The sequence below is a fragment of the Notechis scutatus genome, chromosome 12, assembly GCF_049901735.1.
Source record: "Notechis scutatus isolate UNSWTSFEM ecotype Mainland chromosome 12, rNotScu1.2, whole genome shotgun sequence".
In the NCBI taxonomy this organism is placed as follows: domain Eukaryota; kingdom Metazoa; phylum Chordata; class Lepidosauria; order Squamata; family Elapidae; genus Notechis; species Notechis scutatus.
Genome location: NC_142020.1, coordinates 1154054 through 1174626, shown reverse-complemented (window position 1 = coordinate 1174626; position 20573 = coordinate 1154054). Strand labels below are relative to the sequence as shown.

Below are 20573 nucleotides of genomic sequence, written 5' to 3'. Positions count from 1 at the left end.
GTGGGACCTGTTAGTATGGGACAATTTCTCAATCTGGCACCCCACAGCTTCTACCTGCCCTTCAGGCAACGGGGGCTCTCCAGGAAAGAAGGATATGGAGGCCCCTGGACCTTATCCACAGCAGCGTTTGTCTTCTCTCTGGAAGCAGAGAAGATCATCTGAGTGCCAGACAGCTGCTGAAGAGTCCGTAATGGATGGGATGATGATTGACAGGCTCATCCTGGACACAGGCAGCAACGTCCATTGGGAAGAAGTTCTTTGGACAGGCTGAATTGTGTCCAGCTTGGGACTTGCCCACGTGCTGTGGGAAATATTCTGCCCTCCTGACCAGACCAGCTTCATGCCTGTTTTTCCCCCTCAGGTGTAATTGGGGCATGGCACAAACCATTGGGTGGGGCTGCCTGGCACAAGTCCCTCAGTTTCTGTGGCCTGATGGGCTGGGGGGCGGGGTCCAGAGGCACCTGTGGAGATGCAGGCACATCTGGAATGCTTGCATTCTGGTCTGGGTAAATTACAGAGTCTGATACTTTCAAAGGAAAAATCCCATTGATTTTTGGGAAGGGAGGAGTGTTCGCCCTCTCTTTCGTTCCTTGAAAAGGAACTTTCTGAACCCCCCCCCCCGCTGGATTCCCAGGTCCCTGGGGCTGGGGCCCTGCTGATGAAAGAGGTGCTTGGAGTCCAAGGGTGGAGGGTCCAGGAGGGACACACTGCCTGGAAACCAGCAGCTCAAACCTACCCCTGCTGTGCCTTTCAGGGGAGTCCTGGCCTCTTTTGCAGGACAGAGCAGATAACCAGGCGGTCAGGGGAAGAACTGCAGAGAGTCTGGCGCCACGTCCTTGGTGGGGGAGGAGGAAGTGGGACTACTGACCGAGCCCCTTCGTCCCCACTCACCGCAGTAGGGGAAGATGAAGGAAGCGCCAGCCAGGGGGCCTCCTGGGGCACTGCCTCACCCCACTCGCCTGCCCACCTGCCCGGCCAATCTCTCTGCCCCACCCAGCAGCAGGAGGCAGGCCTGTCCATTTTGACCCACGAGGTCTGGGGCCGCCCGACTCCACAGTCCGGAGGCTTCCAGTGACCGGCAGCAGCTCGGAAGGGGCGAGTCCTTGCTGAGCCAAGGGCGGCACGCGGCTTGCCCGACCGAGAGCAGCAGTGACTTGCATCTGCAGGCCCAGGAGAGCGGCCAGCCCAGGCGCTGACCCGCCTGCCGGGCGCCCGCCGCTCTCCGGCCGCTTCCGTGGATCCAGCGCAGCACCTGGACGCTGCCCGCCAAGGCCCTCGGCTCTGCGGGAAGGGAGGAGGCAGCCCAGGGCTGGCGGGGACAGGAGCGGAGGAGGCGCAGATGCCCGCGGGGAGCTGGGGCAGGTGTGCCGTTTGCCCCCCTCGGGCACAAGTCGCGGGGGCGCCGGGCTTCGGCAGCTGCCGCCGCGGCACTTTGCACGCGCCCCGAAACACGCCGCCCACCTCGGCTTCCCGCGACGCCAGCAGCCCCGCCCCCCAGGTTGCCTGCGCCGGGTTGGCGGAGCTGGAGGCGGCGGGGCAGCGGGGGCGGGGCTTCCCTTGCCAGCCTTTCAGGAGGCGGCCAGCCGGCCGGCCGGCGTCACCAGCCGAACTGCCTCCGCCGCCGCCGCCCGCTGCGTCCTGCCTGGCCCCGCCCCCCCCCCGCCCGCCGCCCCGCCCCGCCTCGACCCCGCCCCAAACTTTCCCTGCTTGGGCAGCTGGCTCGGCGCGGAGCCTGGACCGGCCGGCGGCGTGGCTGGCCGGCCGAGGGCGCCCGGGCAGCGGGCGGGAGGCGGCGGGCGGGCGGCTGTGCCATGCGGGGCTCCCCTCGCGTAGCGGCGGCGGCGGCGGCGGCGGGGCGGGAGGGCGGCAGCGGCCCCTGCAGCCGGGGGCGGCGGCGGCCGGGCTGACACGATGCGGCCGGGGCTGGGCGCGGGCAGGCGGCATGGCCCCCCGCCTAAGGGCCCCCCGCCCGCAAGCTGCTCTGCATGTGCAGCCTCTCGCTCTGCCTCACCTACGCCTGCTACAGCCTCATGGGCGGCCCCGGCACCCTCCGCTCCCCGCTGGCCGCCCAGGGCTCCCCAGCCCCGCCGGCCAGCCCCGCCGCCCCGCGCAGCCACCGACTTCCTCGCCGCCGCCGCCGCCGCCGGGCGCCACAGCAGCAGCAGCAGCAGCAGGGCCGGCGGCGGCTCGGAGCAGCTCCGCAGCCGCCGCCGCCGCGCAGGCAGCCGCCATCAGCCCTCCCGCCGCCACCGTCCCCGGGCGACCGGCCGAAGGCAACGCCAGCAGCTCCGCGGACGAGCTGGCGGACGCCACGGCCACGCCGGCCTGTGGCGAGAAGCGGCTGCCGCAGGCGCTGATCATCGGGGTGAAGAAGGGGGGCACCCGCGCCCTGCTGGAGGCGCTCCGGGCGCACCCCGACGTCCGCGCCGTGGGCACCGAGCCGCACTTCTTCGATCGCAACTACGGTCACGGCCTCGACTGGTACAGGTGAGGCGGCGGCAGGGCGGGGGGGGGGTGTCTGGGCCGCTCGCACGGAGCTCCGCGGCTCCCGCGCCTTCCAGACGGGCTGGGGCTGCTCGGGCCGTGCAAGCGCTGCCGGTGCCTCCGCCTGTCCGCAGGTGTGTAAGTGGCCCGCCGGCCTGGACAGACGCCCGGCCCGGAAAGCGAAACGGCTCCGCTCGGCTCTGAGCCGGCTGCATGCCGGTCGGGCGCGCGGCGGTGGCGAGGCTGCCCGGCTCGGCCGCTTTCGCCAGCCCGCGAGCGCCGCGGAGCGCAGGGTCGAGCCCGGCAGCAGCCTCGCGCTCCCCGGCCCTCGCCCAGGTATCCCGAGGCGGGCGGGGGCGGACGAGAAGCGGGGGCGGCGGCTGCGGCGGGGCTGGGATCGGCTCCTGGAAGGGAGCAGCCCCGGGTGGGGAGGAAGGAGGCGTTTGCTTGCCTGCCCCGAGGAGCCTCCTCATGCCTGAAGGTGCCCCCGAAGGAGCTGCTGCTCGGGGAGGCAGGAGGCAAACGTCGAGGCTGTGGAGCAACCCCGGCCGCTTTGGGACGGCGCCCCCACTCGCCCCTTGGTGCCTTTGCCCACCGCTTGGCAATCTCCCCCTTGCGGAGCGGCTGCTGCTTGGCTTCGCGACCTGCAGCCCTGAAGGGAACGCGGGCCTCCTCCCAGATTCCTGGGGATCCCAGGGCAGGCGGTCGGGGTCGGAGGTGCCGTCTCTGGGGGTGGCAGCTGCTGGAAAAGGCTGCCCGGGTCATTCGGTCGCCCCTGAGCTGCTGTGGGAAAGGAGCCTGTGGCGGCGCCCGGTTGCACAAGCGTCTCCTGCCCCTCCCGAAGTTTAAGGCTCCCTGGGGCCCTGAAAGCTGAGGAGGGAGGGGGAGGATTGTCTGCATCCTTAGGAGATTCGGCCGAGGGGCCCAGGGGGGCTACGTGGGCGGCCATTGGTGCTGAGCTTGGCAGGCCGCCTTCCTTGCTCAGCTGCTTGCTCATTTTCTGGGCCTACCTTTCAGCCCTCCTGGGGGGCACCAGGGAAGAAGGTAGAGATGCCCCGAAAACAAGGGCTTCCCTGGGGCCAGGGGGGTGACAAGAGGCAGGGCGAATGTCCTTACCTGCATCCTTACACACTTGGTTCAGCTAGCTTTGCTGTGCTTGTGCGGGTTTGTGGGTCTGGTTTGCTGCCTGGAGTCTGAAAGGAGCCTTCTTCCCTTGCCCTTTGGGGCGGGAGAGGCCCCTCTTCTTTCTTCTGATGTGCGGTTTGCATCTAGCCGCATCCAGCGTGGGCGGGGGGAGCTTCAAGCCAGGAGCTGCCTTGCCTGCCAGGTGCAGAGACTGGAGGGGCCAATTCTGTTTCCAGACTCTTTGCTCTCTGTAAGGGAGCTGCAACCAGTGGGTGCTGCACACAGGGCAGCTCTTTCTGCTTCTGGTGGGGTTTGTGTCGCTCATGTGGCTTCGCCTGCCTGCTTTGGCTTCCCTGGAGTGGGGCTCGGTGTTTTTGGTGCCCCCTTGGTAAGCCCCTCGTTGCCCCGGGATGGGGGTTCTCCTCTGGTTGTGGTGTTGCTGCCCTGAGTGCTTAGTCTTAGCCCAGCCCTGTGACTGGGGGAGCATTGAGCACCCCAAAGTTCTTCCTGTATGCAGGTCACCTCTCTCCTGGCTTCTATCTATGAAGTGGGCCAGGAAGGTCCAGGGCATTTTGCATTGTGTGAAGGCTCCAACATGACAGAGATGATCCAGGATCCTCCCCTGCAGCTCCCCCTCCCTTGCTTTGGCTAGTGCCAGCAAGACAGGTGGCCAGACTGGGGGCTTCCTGCAGAAGCAGCTCTCTTGGCTGGGGTTTTGCTGGCCCTTTGGCTCCAGCTGAATTGTCAGCTCTGTGGATTCAGAACTCAGGCATTCGGGGGTGGGGTGGGGTGTTCAGATTGGTTCCACTCTGACGTTTGCTCTGAGCGGTGTGTCTGTGCGTGGGTGTGCATGCCCAGTTAATGGCTCCCACAGCAAGAGGTGGCACTGCTCATTCTGGCTTCACCTCAGCCCTCTTTAGAAGACGTGGCCATATCAGCCGCGGTGGGGCTGGGGTAGCCCAAATTCCTGGAAGATTCCTGCAGCTTTGCTATACAGGCTCTGCTTCTCAGCCAAGAGGGGGTCCGGCTTGGCTTTGGAGCCCAGCGTGATGTCCGTGGGTTTCGTTCTGCCCCTCGAGATGGGGGCAGGCAGGATCGCTGTCAAAGGCCGGTGAAAAGCCAGCAGGGAGAATGTTGGGGAGCGTCCTGACCGGGGAAAACTTTCAGTGCTGAAAAGGAAAGGCTGGCGGTGGGAGCAACCTGTTTGGGGAGCGGGCAGGTGGGGCTGCTGACTGAAGAGAGGGGGGGGGGAGTTGACGGAGAACGCCTGGCCTGGCTGCTTCCCCCTCAGTATACACACACACACACACAACCTCCTGAACCCAGCCATCTAATCACTCTTATCCTGGAATGCTTGCAAATGCACTGCTGGGTTTGTGACTGGCTTGGCTGAGGATGTCACATTAGCACATCCTTCATGGAAAACGGGGGGCCAGAAGGTGGGGAGGGAGCCCAGAAGAGCTTCCTCTCGCTCTCAGGTCCTCCAGAAAAAAACTGATTGGTGGAAAGACCCCTCCCTTCACCCACCCATTTGCTCTGCCCTGAGTTAAATCCCGGTGCGCTGCCAGAGCTTTCAGCAGGAATAGACCACAGATGGGTGCAGCCTAAGAGTCTGGCCTCCTTGGTCCCTGCGGCCTCCCTCGGCCGTGGGGCTGCCTCCTCTGGCCCAGAGCAGCTTGGCAGAATCGACTTGGTGGATTGCCACTTTTGGGGGTCAGTGGGGGGTTCTGGTGATTCAATGGGGCTTGAAGAGCTCCGGTCACTCCTGTCTTTCAAATCGAGCCCTGCCACGCCCAGCCTGCTTTCTGGAAGTCCTGAGCTTTTACCGCTGGGCTCTGCCGAGGCGATGCTGGTGGCAGTTGCCGTCACTCTTCTTGGAACCCCTGACATTGGCAATAAAGCAGCGCATGGTGGAGGAGGAGGAGGGGGTAAGGGGGGGGGTCAGCCACTTCAATTGCCTCCGCATTAAGAGAGCTGACGCATATCTAGGTGTCTCCCAACTGGCCGGTTGAGTTTTGGAGAGGAAGCGGCAGGATTTGGTGGCAGACGGCTACCTCTGGGGCAGACCAGGGGGGCAGGCTGACAAAAGCAGTGTTGCCCTGTGAGCTCTGCCCCCTTTCCTGCAAGGGTCACGCTGTCACACAGGTGGCCTCAACCAAAGATCCCGGGGACGTCGCTGGCAACCTCTTCCTTCCTACTTCACCAAGGGGATTCTCTGATTCTCCGGGTGAGGCTCCAGCCGCCGCCGCCACCAAAATTGGCAGGATTTTGAATGTGTCAGAAAGGCATAGGAAGTACAAAAGACGAAGTCTCACAAGAGCAAAGAGTGTTTGAGCTGGGTCTGCAGGGAAGAGACAGGCAGGCTGCTCCTGCGTGGCTCAGCTCTTCTCCCTAGAGAGGGATGGGGCTGGCCTCAGAAAGAGAGAAGGGGGGGAGGGCAGGGAGTCCTGTTCGCTGGTGTTGGTACTGGACAAAATCTGGGGATAAATTATTAAGCCGTCAGCATTTGGAGAAGAATGCTGTTGCTTAGCAGATGTCAGCATGGATTTATCAAGAGCAAATCGTGACAAATTATATTTGCTAGTGAGACTTCAGTTGACCACAGGAGAATTGTGGACATGGTGACTGAAGAACTTTTCTGTGAGTTTTTGATAGAGAAACTGGCAAAATGTTGCTGGATCATCCTATGATTAGCCGGACCCAGAACTGTCTGGAGAATGAGTGCTGCTGTGTGGCTCTGCAAGGGTCTGTTTAGGCCCTGGGCTCTTCTCCCATGTTTACAAATGGCCTGGAGGAGGCATTACACAATATTTGCGGAGAACACAAAGATGGGAGAGTTCCAGTAGAAGAAAAACATGCAGCCCAGAGTTGAACTGTGGGGATAGAAAAGAAAATATCTGAGGACGGAATCAGAGCTCAGGAGGATCTTGACAAGCTGGAACAAGGAGCCAAAGCAGGCACGGGGGGAAGGGGGTTCCAACAGGGACAAAGGCCGCATCTCCTTGCATTTGGGTGGGAACTGACCTGAGCAGAGAGAAGAAAAAGAGGCCCCTTCCGTGTGTCAAAAGCCAGAGTAGTCAGAGGGGCTCTCTGTTTTACCTTGGCCTGGTTGCAGGGAGGATATCGTGGCCAGCTCTGGGCAGCGGTCACGAGTTCAGCGGAGAGTGTCCTGGGAGTCACAAAGAGAATCGGGGGCCTGGAAGGAGGTTGTGGAAGTTCTCGGTCTCTGTAGCCTGAAGACGAGAACTCTGCAGACAGGTAGAAAAGTGGTCCAGACCTGTTTAGAAGATGAAGAAAGCAGGGCTTGATGTTAGGAAGAGTGATTGGATCGGAGGTGGGATTCAGCAGGTTCTGACCGGTTATGGAGAACCAGGAGCGGAAATTTTGAGTAGTTCGGAGAACTGGCAAGTACCCCCTCTGACTGGAGATTTTACACTCTCCTTCCCCTGCCACGCCCACCAAGCCACGCCCACAGAACCGCTAGTAAAAAAATTTGAATCTCACCACTGGGTTGGCTGTAAGAGATTTCAGGGGTGTCTATAGAGGTGCTGTTTGGGTGCCCCCCCCCCCGAAAGCCTACCTTAGCCAGAGTGTGTTCAGTTGACACCCCTGCTGGGTGTCACTTCCTGCCTTGATAGGTGTTCTGTGATTTTGTGCCTGGAGTAAAGATGGAGCCCCAGGCTGTGGGGGGGGGAGGGCAGCTCCTTTTCTGGTAGTTATTATACTGTGCACTTCAGCAGAAATTTCATGGGTTCAGGACTGCTGGGGTTCAGGTGGGACATTTTCCACTGCTTCTATGTAGCGGTAATAATTTCTTTCAAATGATTTTTGCTTGGGAAGGTTTCCATGAATTTAGAAAGCTTGGGGGTATGAATAAGCAGCCAAAGGTCTCGTGTGAAAAGCTGGGAAGGGAGACAGATCAACAGATTCACCGTAGGTGTTACATTTTGGTGGCTCTACCTATCTACAGTAATCCTGGGAACCTGCTTTTGTGATTGATTACTTGCAGTCCCAGCAGACCCTAAAGCTTCCTTGGCTTTTTATTTTGCTCTCGAAAGTCATAGCCTTCCTCCCGCAATGCTCCCTGACGATGGAATTCCGAGGCAGATTGCAGGATTTGTTTGGAGTGCTCCGTTCCCCAGAAATCCCGATCGAATCGCTCCGTGTTTCCCCAGAACTGGAAGTGTGAGAAAGCAGAATCGTTTTGCTGTTGCAGCTGTCGGGCGTTGGGGGGAGTTGGGGCTCCTTGCAGGAAGGCAGGAGGGCTGGTTGGTTTCCATGGCTGCTGGAGAGCTGCTCAGAGCTGCTGCAGCCTCCGCTGCACCTCCATACCTTTCTCCACCCCCCCACACCCCCCACAACAGCCCTGCCTCTGGCCCCACTGAAAGAGCCCCTTGGTAGTAGTGCAGACCCCAAGCAGGCCTGGAAGCTGCCCTGGCTTCCTTCCAGATGTGCTGCGTGCAGAGGCTGCTCCCCCCTCCCTCCCACCCCGTTCATCTCTGCCCAGGAATGAAAGTGAGGAGGCTAATTGGAGAAGGAGGAGGCCTTGCTTCAGTCCAACGGGCAACATTTTAGAGATGGTGCTCTGGACATCCGCCACAGTGGAATTCTGGAAAGGTCAGGCAGCCTCTGCGGTCCTGGCCACCCTTTCCCAGCTGATCTTCCCCGGAAGGAGCCCTTTGGCTTCCTATGCAGGGCTGGAGGGTGCAGGGGTGCCGAGAGAGGGCGTCTTATTACGGCCTTTGGAGTGGCTTGATTCCTTTGTTCAGAATTATTGATTACATTTTAATAGGAAATTGTGCATTTAATTTAATTGGGTGTGCATTTTATTCTTTTTTGCTCAAGGCCCCTCCCAGGTGCTTCTCTGGAGGAGAAATGGGAAATGCGTCCCTTAAGAGCGAGGCCAAACCGCTGCCCATGTGCCTTGCTTCTCCCAGGCATGTGGGGTGAGGAGGGGGCCTCCTCCAAGGCAGCCCCAAGGCAGCTGCCAGGACCCACGATTGATTGTGACCTCCTTCCGTGGTTGCTTTCCATCCCTAGCTACTGGGTGGGCTCAGTGGGCAAGGGGCAACCTTGAAAGTTCACAGTGGGCTGGTCCGGATCACCTTTTTTTTGCTGCTTGGACCGGATTTTCTTCTCACCTGGCACTCCACAGAAATTGTGCATCACACCGCTCCAGGCGCCCTTTGTCCAAGAGACCGAGGAAGTCTGAAAGAACGACAGATGTCAGATCCTTCCAATATATCTTGCATTCTGCAACCCTGAGGACTTGTTTGGCCTGGCAGCCCCAGAGACCTGGCTGTGGTGTGCGGCCCAAGTCTGCTCATCCCCCTTCCCTGCTGGTCTACTCAGTGGAGAAGGAGACCTTCGCTCTGGGTATCCTGTTCCTTGGAGACAGTTCAGTCTGCTATTGCCTGCTCTGCTAGCACGGGGGTCTCCAACCTCGGCCACTTGACGCCTGGTGGACCTCTGGGAGTTGAAGTCTGCCAGGCTTCAAGGGGCCAAGGTTGGAGACCCCTGTGCTGGTGTGTCTTTGTGGGCTGTAACTCTAGACACCTTCAAGCTGCCTGTGTGAGACTTCACCAGATCGTCCTTCCGTAAGGGTCTTTGCACTAGAAATAATGTCAGACTGGAGTCTGGGTTTTCTAGGCAGGAAATTGTGTCTTGGTTCTGGAACCTTTTTACTGGTGTGGTTGAGGTCCAGAAACGGAGCCCTTGGTGCTACTGCCCAGGGCCGGCCTTGCTCTTCGCCAGCAGGTTGGGGGATGACAAATGAGCGTCTGTCGGTGTGCGTGTGAGAGAGGGGGGGAGAGGGAGGCGTTGCAAAAGATTGGTGAGCAGAGTGGGCATTACTGCTTTTTATTTCCAAGCTTGGCAGTTTTATTCACTGATTCATTTTATGTCATATGCAAAAAAGAGAGAGAGAGAGAAAGAGAGAGAGAGAGAGAGAAAAAAAAATTCCTTTTAAATATGCAGTGTTTGAGAGCTGGAGAAAGAGTGCGTGTATTTGAGGAAAATTAGCTGTTTTTCCTTCCATGCATGAAAGTGTCCAACTTAGAGAGAGAGCATCACCCTCCTGCCTCACATCAGCTTTTACACGCTGCAGGCGTTGAGGATGGGTCATAAACTCCTGGGCTCTTTATGACTCCAACTATTACTAACACCACCACCCTTATATAACTGAAGGCATTTACCTTGACAAACTGTCCTGTGAATTCTTTAAAAAATTGCAACATAAACAGAAGACTACACCTTAAATTACTGTTCACCTCCAAGGTTACAGGATGGATAGGTGGATAAGATGAATAAGATGAGCAAGGAAGTTATCTGAGGAACTAAGTGTGGGAAGGAAGGTAGGGGGGAGCCTGATGCAAACTCCTGAGCAAAGAGGAGGTGGCCAAGGAGATGCATGGCTCCACAAATGGACATCCAGTGGACGGTCCCTGAGTAAATTCACTGCAGTTGGGGAGGTCTTATTACCTGAACATGAGCTTCTGAATGTTCAAGCTGGATCAGAGACCAGAGGTCAAGGTAGTTTGGTCAGCGCGAGTGACTTCCCCTTGGTCTTCAGCTTCGTTGGTAGGTTTTCAGGTGCCCCTGCTGAATACTGGTGATAAACCAAAGTTGACCAATGATCTCATCCCCTCTGGTCTCCCTACCCATGACCTTAAGATTATTTGTTCTGGAGGATGTGTTTCCATGCTCCAATTGCCCATTGGAAGCAGTGAGCATCAACCTTCAATGAGAAGGTTGCCTCATTGCCAGTGGCTTTGCATTACTCTAGAAAAAAGTTATATTTTCAAACCCTGAAAACATCATATTGGAGGAGTGCAATACATCCTGTTGAAATAAGGCCCAGTCAGAGACTACCTTGGGACTTCAGCAGTCATAAAATATAATTATTGATCCTAACTACATGGAACGTCTCTTTGGTTTCCTCTAAATGTCTAGGTAGTCAAATGCCAAAATGCCATGTCTGATCCATGAAATGATGGCAGCTGTTGCCCAATTAATCTATGCCTGGGGTCCCCAAACTTGCCAACTTTAAGACTTGTGGTCTTCAACTCCCAGAATTCTCCAGCTTGCTGGAGTACACAAGTCTTAAAATTGCCAAGTTTGGGACTTCTGATCTACGCAGCTGTTCCAAAATCTGAAGTCCTTTTCTGGATGCCCCTGTCTGTCTTCATGAGATGAAGTGAGTGAGATTAGCCTGAGGACCTGGGCTGTAGGGCCGATCCTCTTCTAGAGAGGCTCTCAGACACTGAAAATAGGGAAAAGGAAATATTTCAGTACTTGCCAAAAGGCCTGATGGTTCTTTAGTTTAGCCATTCTGAGAAACAAATCCAAACATTTCACAGAAACTCTTTTCTTAGGTAATTCACTCAAGATTAGGGCTGCCATTTTGCTTCTTCGTTTTTCAAGATTCTGTGTCCTGACACCTTTTTCCTGTCATTTAAACCTGGTTTATAAATCTCTATGTAAATCTTGTTTGGGGCTTGACAAAGACTTGGCTTGCTACATTTTGAGAGCCATGTTATATCGATCTTCCCTATCTAGATTTTTGATGAGCAGAAATACAGCTTTTATTGTTGTGCTTAATGTTCATGGTCATGTTTGTTTTATCCTGCTGGCTCTCTATTAATGTCAATACTTTGCAGCAATTTTCATTTTCTCACCCCTCAAGCAAGGAATGTTTTTCCATATTGTCTGATGTCTTTTGTAGCAGTTTAAACCAGGAACAATCGGTCCCAGAAGAGGACCTCAGAGCTCTGACCAGTAAAGTTCATTAGAAAAGAGAGAGGGGATTATTATGACCAAAACATCCCAGCAAGAGCTTTTCCTTTCCATTGAGGGCTCTGCACGCATGGAATTATTTGCCGTAGGAGCTTTCCAGGGTGGCAGACAATTTACTGTTATCAAGAATCTGTTGCATCTTTCTTTAAAATGCAGGTGGGCACCCCTTCATATCCTGAGGTTCAGCCTGTGGTTGGAGGTGGAGATGGATATCCAGGGGTTCAGCATTGCAAAGGCTGAAAATAACACTTGGCCGCAAATGATTTTCTAATGTCCCATTTTTCTCATTGCGGGACGGTCATAATTCAAGGCATCCTGCTTGCTGTATCTGCCCAGAGCTGTCAATTATCAGAGAGCCTGAGGGTGTCCTCTTCTTGGGCTGACCCTGGCTGTTCATTGCAGCTCTCTGTTGTGCGTCCTGTAATTCGAAGCATCGAGATTCCTCGGGTATCATTTCACCTTTTGTGCTGAATTTTGAGCCCATCCGAATGCAGAGTAAAATGGCAGGACTGAAGCAGACAGCCTTGTAACCTGCCCTTTTCCCTGCTAGCTTCCTTGAATAATGACGAGGCAAAACAGAAAAGAGGCCACGATGATGGTTTCATTGTACAAACTTTTTTGTGTGGAAGGAGGATTGCAGAAGAAAATATCACCTTACGGTTGATGAGCAGGGAGCCGGTGGTGGTGTGATGAAGTTCCCAGGTTAGGAATGTTCTGCTGAACTTTCTGGTTTTTTGCTTGCATGCAGAGCCCTAAGACATTCCCCAAAAAGCTATTTGCAACTTTTAAATAGCTTCTTAGGAGAAGCAGAAGGTTTTTTTTTGGAAAACCTAAAACAACCTCCTCTTTTTCTTCCTGCTATGAAAACAATACTTTTGTGCCTCCTCCCCACCTTTTTCCTGACTTGAAGTTGTGTTCAGAATTCGTGCTGTGTCTTCAGGCTGTACTGATCACAGAGGGGTAGGTAACACAAGGGCCTCAGGCATTTGGCACTACATTACCCATATTTCTGAACATTGACCATGGTGGCCTGGCTGATGGAAGCTAGAATCTAAAACAGCTGAAAAGCACCTGGCATTTGGGGTGGTTTTCTTGTAACTGATGGATTGGGGATGAATTGATACTTCCATCTCCCAGGAGGTGGGAATTAGATCCTGCCCTGCTCTCCGGGTGAAGTCAGATGTTTACCTTCTGGAAAATTTCCCAACTGTACTATTTCTTGGAAAGAAAGGATTTCCTTCAGCTTACCTTGGCACTACCTGGAGCCAATTCTCTCCCTGCCATAAGCCTCCTGGTGGGCTTCTTGGTGCAGGGTTCAGGCTTCCTGATTGGACTTCTGGGCATCCAGCAGGTGGGCTGGACTGCCAGGCCCCCAACTCACAATGTGGCAAGCTTCCCTGCAAACTTGGCCAATCAGACCAATCTGAATACAAGAGGTGGCATTTGGGCAGTTCTGACCAGTTCTGGAGAACCGGTAGTGGAAATTTCGACTGGTTCAGAAAACTGACCAATCCCACCTCTGACTGGCCCCACCAACCCCATCTCTTCTCTGCCTCCCATTGAGTCCCAGCCAATCGGCTGGGTCTCCTTTGGTTGCCCTGCCCAGGAGAACGGAGCTGGAAAGCAGGTTAGTGGGGTGGGGAGGAAATGGGGATTTTATAGTATTCTTCCCCTGCCACGCCCACCAAGCCACGCCCACCAAGCCCCGGCCACAGAACCGGTAGTAAAAAAAATTGAATCCCACCACTGATCAGGATGTGCTCTTTCTCAGCACCAAGACCCAAATGCTCTCCTCCGCTGGCAGCAGAGGTGGTAATTCAGCAGGTTCTGACTAGTTCTAGAGAACCAGTAGTGGAAATGTTGAGTAGTCAGAGAACTGGCAACTGGAGATTTACAGTCACCTTTCCCTGCCACGCCCACCAAGCCACGCCCACAGAACCGGTAGTAAAACTATTGGAATCCCACCACTGGCTGGCATCTATTCCTTCTTCCCACAGTCTCATCAGTGCTTCATGGACCCGAAGCTTCCCGGCTGTATCCCAGGTGCCGAAACCGGGATCTTTGCCTGGGGCCCCATGGCGCTCTGCCCTGGAAAGTCTCGGGGGAAGAGGGTGGCGGCAGCTCTTGAAGGGTCTGGGGTCCCTGGGCTGAGATGGGTCATCGGATTTCCCCTCCTTTGGCCTTCCCCCAAGATGGGAATTGCTGCCTTCTTACAATTGCATACCCATTCAGTGGGCCTGGCATGGGAGGAGAGGGATCCCAAAGAAAGGAGGCCATGGGGGACCCTGGGAAGAAGATACACACACACACACGCACACGCACACACACACACACACACACACACACACACACGGCCCTGAGCTGCATCCAGATGGGCTTGGTTGTAGCTGGAACCGACCCTGGCTGCTGCATCCTCCTGCTCCATCATCGGGGCTTAGTCCTCCAAGTAGGGAGGTGAGGGGTCTTATTCCCACCCCCCAGGTCAGGGAGGGGATGAGCCCTGATGGGAGGGGGAGGCTGTTGTCAGGCAGCCTCAGAGAGAAGCAGGCCCCTCTTTGCTTAGGGCGGTTGAGCACACCAGCGAGTGGGAAGCGAGTGAGAAAATCTGATGCCACCTTGAAACTCCAGGTGCTGCTTAAAGGCTGTAATTGAAGCTTAATCCTACCTGATGGTTGTGTGTGTGTGTGTGTGTATCCCCGCAAAACTCTCTCTCTCTCTCTCTCTCTCTCTCTCTCTCTCACACACACACACACACACACACACACAGAGTTCCCCCCTTGGGGGAGGCCAGGAATATTTAAGGAAAGCAGGAATGTTGAGGGGGGGGCTTTGTGATGCTTTTGGGGATTTTAAGAGGAACAAGAACAAAAGGCATCCAGCTGCAGCTGTTTCTTCTGTTTCTGTGTTTTCAGGGAGAAAAGGTTGGTTCTTAGGAATCCCTATTTTTAAAAAAGATAGAATGGAGTTATTTGCTGGCACTCATTGGAACCAACAGAGAAATATAAAATTATAGTCGGTGACCAAAATTAAACACAATATTTAAACAATTAGGGCACATGTACTATTATTAAGTAAAATAAAACAATTCTAAAATCTATCCAGATCATTTGATGGATTCCTAAAACTATTAAGCAACCACTTAATTACTAAAAAAAAAGATACACAAATAGTCCTTGACTTATAACTCTACTTTAGTTTGAAGTTGCAATGGCATGGAAAAAAGTGATTGAGGACTGGTCACACTTATGATCTATGCAGCCTCCTTGGGATCATGTGATCAAAATTCGGGCACTTGGCAACTGGCATGTACTTATGACGGTTTTGCAGTGATCCCCTTTTGTGACCTTCTGACAAGCAGAGTCAGTGGAGAAGCCAGATTCACTCAGCAACTGGCAACTGTGCTACTAACTTTTTTTTTCTTTGCTCGCTAACTTGAGTGGGATGGATGGCAACGAGAAAGGTCACAAAATGGGGCAAAATTTACTGAACAACTATCTTGCTTAACAACATAAACGTTGAGCTCACTTGTGGTCATAAGTCGTAATACGTAGACCTGAATTCAGTAGCGACTAAACGTTTGAGCGGCTTAAATGATGATGAAGGTCGGTCCGTATTGGTGTCGGAAGCACCTGCAACGCTCACCGAAGGCTGCATCTGGTTGGAAAGGAATTGTCGGTGACAACACTGTTGCCCCAGGGGGGTGCCTGACTGCCCAAAGTAACACAACCTCTGGGGAGGCTCCTTTCATGCCCCCCGATCAGTAAGGCAGCCCAAAAGGAAGGCCTTCCTTCAACTGTGGCTGGCCGTTAAAGGAATGCAGGTTGCTCCCATTTTACGGCACAATTGGGAACAGGCTTGCTGCCTCTAAGTGATGCAGTCAACAAGTCATGGGGCAGTCCTCGTTGCCATGGCAACACCAGGATCCCCTGGGTCATTAAGTGGGAAGCAGCAGAGTCCCAGGTAAGGGTATTGGGTGCTGGGGGGGGCTGATGGAGCCCTGTGGGGGGGGATGCAGGCTGTGTGTGAGGGCAGGCATGCTGGGGGGGTGGGGAGCAGGGTGGCATGCCACGCTAGGAGGCGAGGGGGACTTAACCCAGCCTCTTGCGTTTCCTCTGCCGGATTCCCCGTTGACTTTCTTGTGGGAACTGGTAAGGGAAGTTGCAAGTGGCTGGTTGCCAAATGCCTGAGCCATCAATGTGACTGGTGGGGTGCTGGGCTGGCTGGAAACTTGAAGAGTGGCCTCCTTGTTCTTCAGTGCCATCGCAACTTTGGATTGTTGCTTAGACCAGGGGTCTCCAACCTTGGTGACTTTAAGGCTGGTGGACTTCAACTCCCAGAATTCCCCAGCCAGCTGGCTGGGGAATTCTGGGAGTTGAAGTCCACCAGGCTTAAAGTCACCAAGGTTGGAGACCCTGGCTTAGACAAGTGGTCCATAAGCGAGGACTAACGGTAGCAGCTAGGCCTTAAAGACCATTGAAACGCAAAGGGACACAGAGAAGAGAGTGTGTGGTTTTGATCCTGGCAGTAGATGGTCTTGCCTGGGGGACACACAACATCTTTCTCCTCTGGAGCTCTGAAGGTCTGGCATGGAGACGGGCTGGTTGGCCAAGCACCTGTCAGCCTCCAAGATTTCTTCTTCTGCTTGACTCTTTCTGGCTGCCATAGAAACAGGGGGAGGGGGGAATAATTGGGCCTCGTGGGGGGAAGGGTGCTGGAGGTTGAAGTTGTGTGAACTGCACATGTTGTGCTCACTGCACAAATGCAGCCACCTATCTTTTCTAGGCCAAGGTCAGCCGTCTTGGCATACCAGATGTCTGAAACGCCACCTGAAGACGTAACTCACATGACATGATACACTCCTCAGATTGGGTGTCCAGTTTGAACTGTTGGGGTAATTTTCTGTATGTAATTTCCGCCCCTTTTGCTTCAGATCTTGTATTTCTTCTGTTGCTACCATTCCATATTCAGTAAAAGTCCTTTTCTCTATAAGAATGGAGTCTAAGGTTTTCTTTCTTGGATTTTGAATGGAGCCTCACCTGACAGCATTTCCCTGGCATGACTCCAGTTTAGAGTGCTGAAGTAGCGGGAAGCTGAGCTGTGGGTCCAGGTCAAGGTGTCTTTCTGTGGTGTTTCTGACGGAGGAAGCATGCTCTCATGGCCAGGCCAGGCCAAGTCGTGCTCCACAGGGTCTTAGGTGGGACTTCCAGGCCACGGCAGCATAAAGCTAGAGCATCAAAATGGTTTGGAGACTTCCAGCTGAGCCAGTAACACACAGGCAAAGGCAGAATCAGAGCAATAGAAATCCATGGAAATGCACCTTGAGGTTTTTTTCCTTCAAAAATTCAGGGAACATCAACTGTCTAGTCGAGAGAACAAATAATTCCTTCCAACACTGTCCAACTATTTACAAAGTCTGCACTGTTATCACTATTAATCTTCTCATCACTCCTTATCATCCATCCCCTCCCACTTGTGACTGTATGACTGTAAGTTTTGTCGCTTGTATCCTTACAATTTTAGACTGTTTCCTAGTATGATTTGATTGCTTATTGTACCCTGTGACTATTATTAAGTGTTGCATCTGATGATTCTTGACTCTTGACGAATGTATTTTTTCTTTTATGGACGCTGAGAGCATTTGCACCAAGACAAATTCCTTGGGTGTCCAATCACACTTCGCCAATAAGGAATTCTATTCTATTCTCGAGTGAGTGTGGCCAGCTAGGATTTCAGAATAAATAATGGTTTAAACCATGATTAATTCACTAGTCAGGAAAATCCTGTAACCATTCTTTCCAGTAAAACGGAATTCTACTTGTTTGATATAATCTGAATACATTTTCTTTAGCGCTGTACTTAAAACCAGATGTAGCTATCAATTTTGGAAGGACGTAGTGTATAGAGAAATGATTCAGTCAGATTTTCCTCCAGATTATTTTTCATTAGAAAATGGGAAGTAATCATTGTGTCAAGCCAACTTGTGAGAGATCTTTGTGAAGTCATCAGGTGCCGTATAGCACCAACTCAATTAATTGTTGTCGACGCTTAGAGGATTTGTTTGGCTGAGATGTGTGAGGAAAACAAACATCACTGGCTTTTCAATTGTACTAATAATATTTAGGTTTTTTTTAACAGATTTTTTTTTTAAAAAAATGATGTTTTAAATTAACTTTTATTTATAAACTATATGTGTTTTTCAAGATAAAAGAGAAGCAATTTCAACCAAGAAAGCACTAGTAATTTCATCTAGCAGGTGATCGGTAGAATCTCCCTTTGTCTGTCTGTCTGTTTCTCTCTCTCTCTCCCCTCCCTCCCTCCCTCCCTCCGCCCCCCCCCTCTGTATTCATGGGAAGGAAAGACAAACTTTCTGCTTTTTACCAGGAAGGAATGCCTAAACCCAAAGTGCAGGTGGCTCCTGTTGTATTTAAACCCCCCCTTTAAAAAAGAGGTCACTCTTTCTAAAGTCCATCGGGAAGCCACCGCCCTGACATTTATTACGCTCGGAAGGAGGCTCCAAGCAAGTCTCTTCAGCGTTCAGTGTTTCCCTTCGCTCTGCTGAGGAGGCTGCCCTGATGCTTCTCTCCCTTTCCTCCGAGATTTTGGTTCCCAAGTTGCCCCCGCTCCCCAACGGCAGGGGGCATCCCAAGCAAGGGACCTGGGGCTTCCTTTGCCCATCCCTTGCAGGACCCCAGGAGGAGCAGCATAGATGGGCTGGGGCTCTTGCGTCCGTGAGCATCTCTGGAGCCAGCCGCCCCTTCCTCTTCTTGTCAGCGTTCCAAGTAATACATCCATAACAAACAGAGCTTCGAGGCAAGCAGGTTCCTCCAAAAAAATGGTTTATTGGACATATCATATTGGCATAAGCTGATGAAAACCGATTCTGAATATTCCTGCGGTTTTCACCTGATTAAAAGTAAATGTTTCCCCTTTTTCCCAATCAGTCAGTCACATGGTCCAATCAAGGTCTCGTCTGGTTGCCAGGTGACGTCGCTCCTCCTCTCCCCAGCCCCCTGTGGGAATGTCCTTGGTTCCCAGGAGAAATTGTTTTGGCTACAAGCCCCTCTATCTCTGTTCCCCCCTCCCTATCCCTCAGCTCCAGTGTGGCAACACTGAAGCCTCAAAATGGCCTCGATCTGACCAGCTTCAGGGTTGTCACCTCTCTTGCTCTACCCCTGAGAGATGAGCTTAGCGCCCTGCCAGCCCCCTACCCTCCAGGGCTGGGTGTACAAAAAGGGGAGAAGATGGAGGACATTTGCTCCTTCTCCAAATACTGGAACAAAAGTCACCCAGTGTTGCTGAATCTTCCAAGATTCGGCAGCACTGAGCGACTTTTGTTCCAGTATTTGGGACTCGGGACAGAGGTGGTGGTTGTTTTACACAAAACAGGGAATTTGGCTTTGGGATTCATTGCCACGTGATGTGGTGGTGGCTGGCGTGGCTGGCTTCAAACAGGGCTGGGCCTGGGGACCCATGGCTGTTGGCCTTGGCTGAGGGGCTGCACCTGAAGGCCGCCTGCTGGAGCCTCCTTGGTGGTCCCTGTGAGGACAGATAGCTGGACAAGACGGGCTGGGAATCCCACCCCATAGGTACCACTCCCGAGTTGGGGTCTCCTGAATTGGAGGTAGGGAAGAGAGAGAGTCCCCTCAAGTCAACTGTGGAGAGATATTTTGGGTGCATTGAAGGGCAGGGAGGGGGGATGGCTGCAGGGTTCAGCCTACATGGCTTGGTGGGGAGGGGAATGGAGAAGAGGAACTGAGTCTTCTGCCCTCCGGCACTGCAAGCTATCTCGCTTGTCTCTTCAGCTCCTTCCCTGCCTTCTGTTGAGAAGAAGGAGGGTCTAGTTTTATTTGGGCCCTTTCCCTTATTTTGTTCGTTTGCTTAATTAACTTCCTCAATAACTCAAGGGAGCAAACAGCAAACACTCCTCCTCCTGTTTTCCCCACCACCATAAGCCTGTGAGTTGGGTTGGGCTGATGGAGTGACTTGGTTTTCTTGCCCATGTTGGGACTAGAACCCACGCCCTCCCAGTATATAAGGCCAACACCACTAGGCCAAACTGGCTCTACCCAGGCCCTGGCCATAAGAAGAGGCCAGCTCATAATAGCGGATTCCAAAGGAGGCATTTGGTCCCCCCCCCTTCCAAATTGACATAAAAAGAGTATTTTGGAGGGCTTTTCCATGTCCAGTGCATTAGCCACGTCTCTTCAAGGAACCGCATTAAAGGATTTTTGCAACTGGATGGCATTAATAATAATTCCTTGCTTTTAAAAACAAACCTGACCTTGGATACGGTTGCGGCATTCGGCATGAAAAGGCTGCAGATGGAAATTAGACATTCTCGTAGCAGAGGTCAGGTTTCCTCTGCACTTGGGATCCTGCATCCAGTTGAGGGTTTGGCTTTGGAGACCAATGGAGCAGGTGCAGGAGATCAAACCTCTGCGGGGAGCAAGTGAAGGATTTGGGCAAGCCAGCAAAAGAGGGGACGATCAAGCGATTATAGAAGGATGAGAGGGGGTCCTGCGCAGAGAGGGAGACTAAAGAGCTGAGATTCAGGCTGGGAGGAATTCCTGATGGGAAAAGGAGTGGAATCGTTTCACTGGAGCATTTCAGGTCACCTCTAGAAGGAGGAGTTGGGGTGACGGGCCTAGAAGGTCTTGTGCAGTTCAGATTCCTTCTGTTTCATGAATTACACCTTTGATTGTGGCTTGTCAATATTTGGGCATCCAGGCAAAACATCAGGAAAATAGGCCCCTGAATTCCCAGCAGAATCTGCCTGTCATGATCCCGACTAACGAACCCAAGCAAGTCAAAACTCTGAGGCTGAGGTCTTCCCCTACGAACTTCTTTATTGAGGACCATCTGTTCCGACCTAGGCTTCACCAAATCACGAAGCAGATTTCTCGTCCCCACAAAACCCCTTTTTATTAGGTTAATGTGAGTTCCTCTCATTCACACCCAGCAAATCCCAGCAAACAGTCTTTCAAGAAATTTTACAATTACAGACCTTATCAGGCTTGGAGAGTTGCCTGGCTGATAGCTTCCAAACGCCACTCTGTAGCAGAAAATACTTGACAAGGAGCCAGGAACAAATCTTCACCCTAATTAAATGAAGTAATTGTCTCCAGCAAACACCACTCTCCTTTTGCTCCTCTATGGGAGGGGCCATTCAC

General features: G+C 53.5%; 1 protein-coding gene across 1 annotated transcript in view; it reads left to right on the top strand.

The window, feature by feature from the left end:
• The first annotated feature begins 469 nt into the window (after positions 1 to 469).
• Positions 470 to 20573, top strand: part of LOC113422566 (heparan sulfate glucosamine 3-O-sulfotransferase 4) — a 96938-nt gene continuing 76834 nt past the window's right edge. Inside the window, 4 exon segments of the mRNA XM_087942170.1 lie at positions 470 to 506; positions 1167 to 1358; positions 1960 to 2073; positions 2076 to 2487. Of these exon segments, the coding sequence (XP_087798296.1) occupies positions 470 to 506; positions 1167 to 1358; positions 1960 to 2073; positions 2076 to 2487 (755 nt within the window).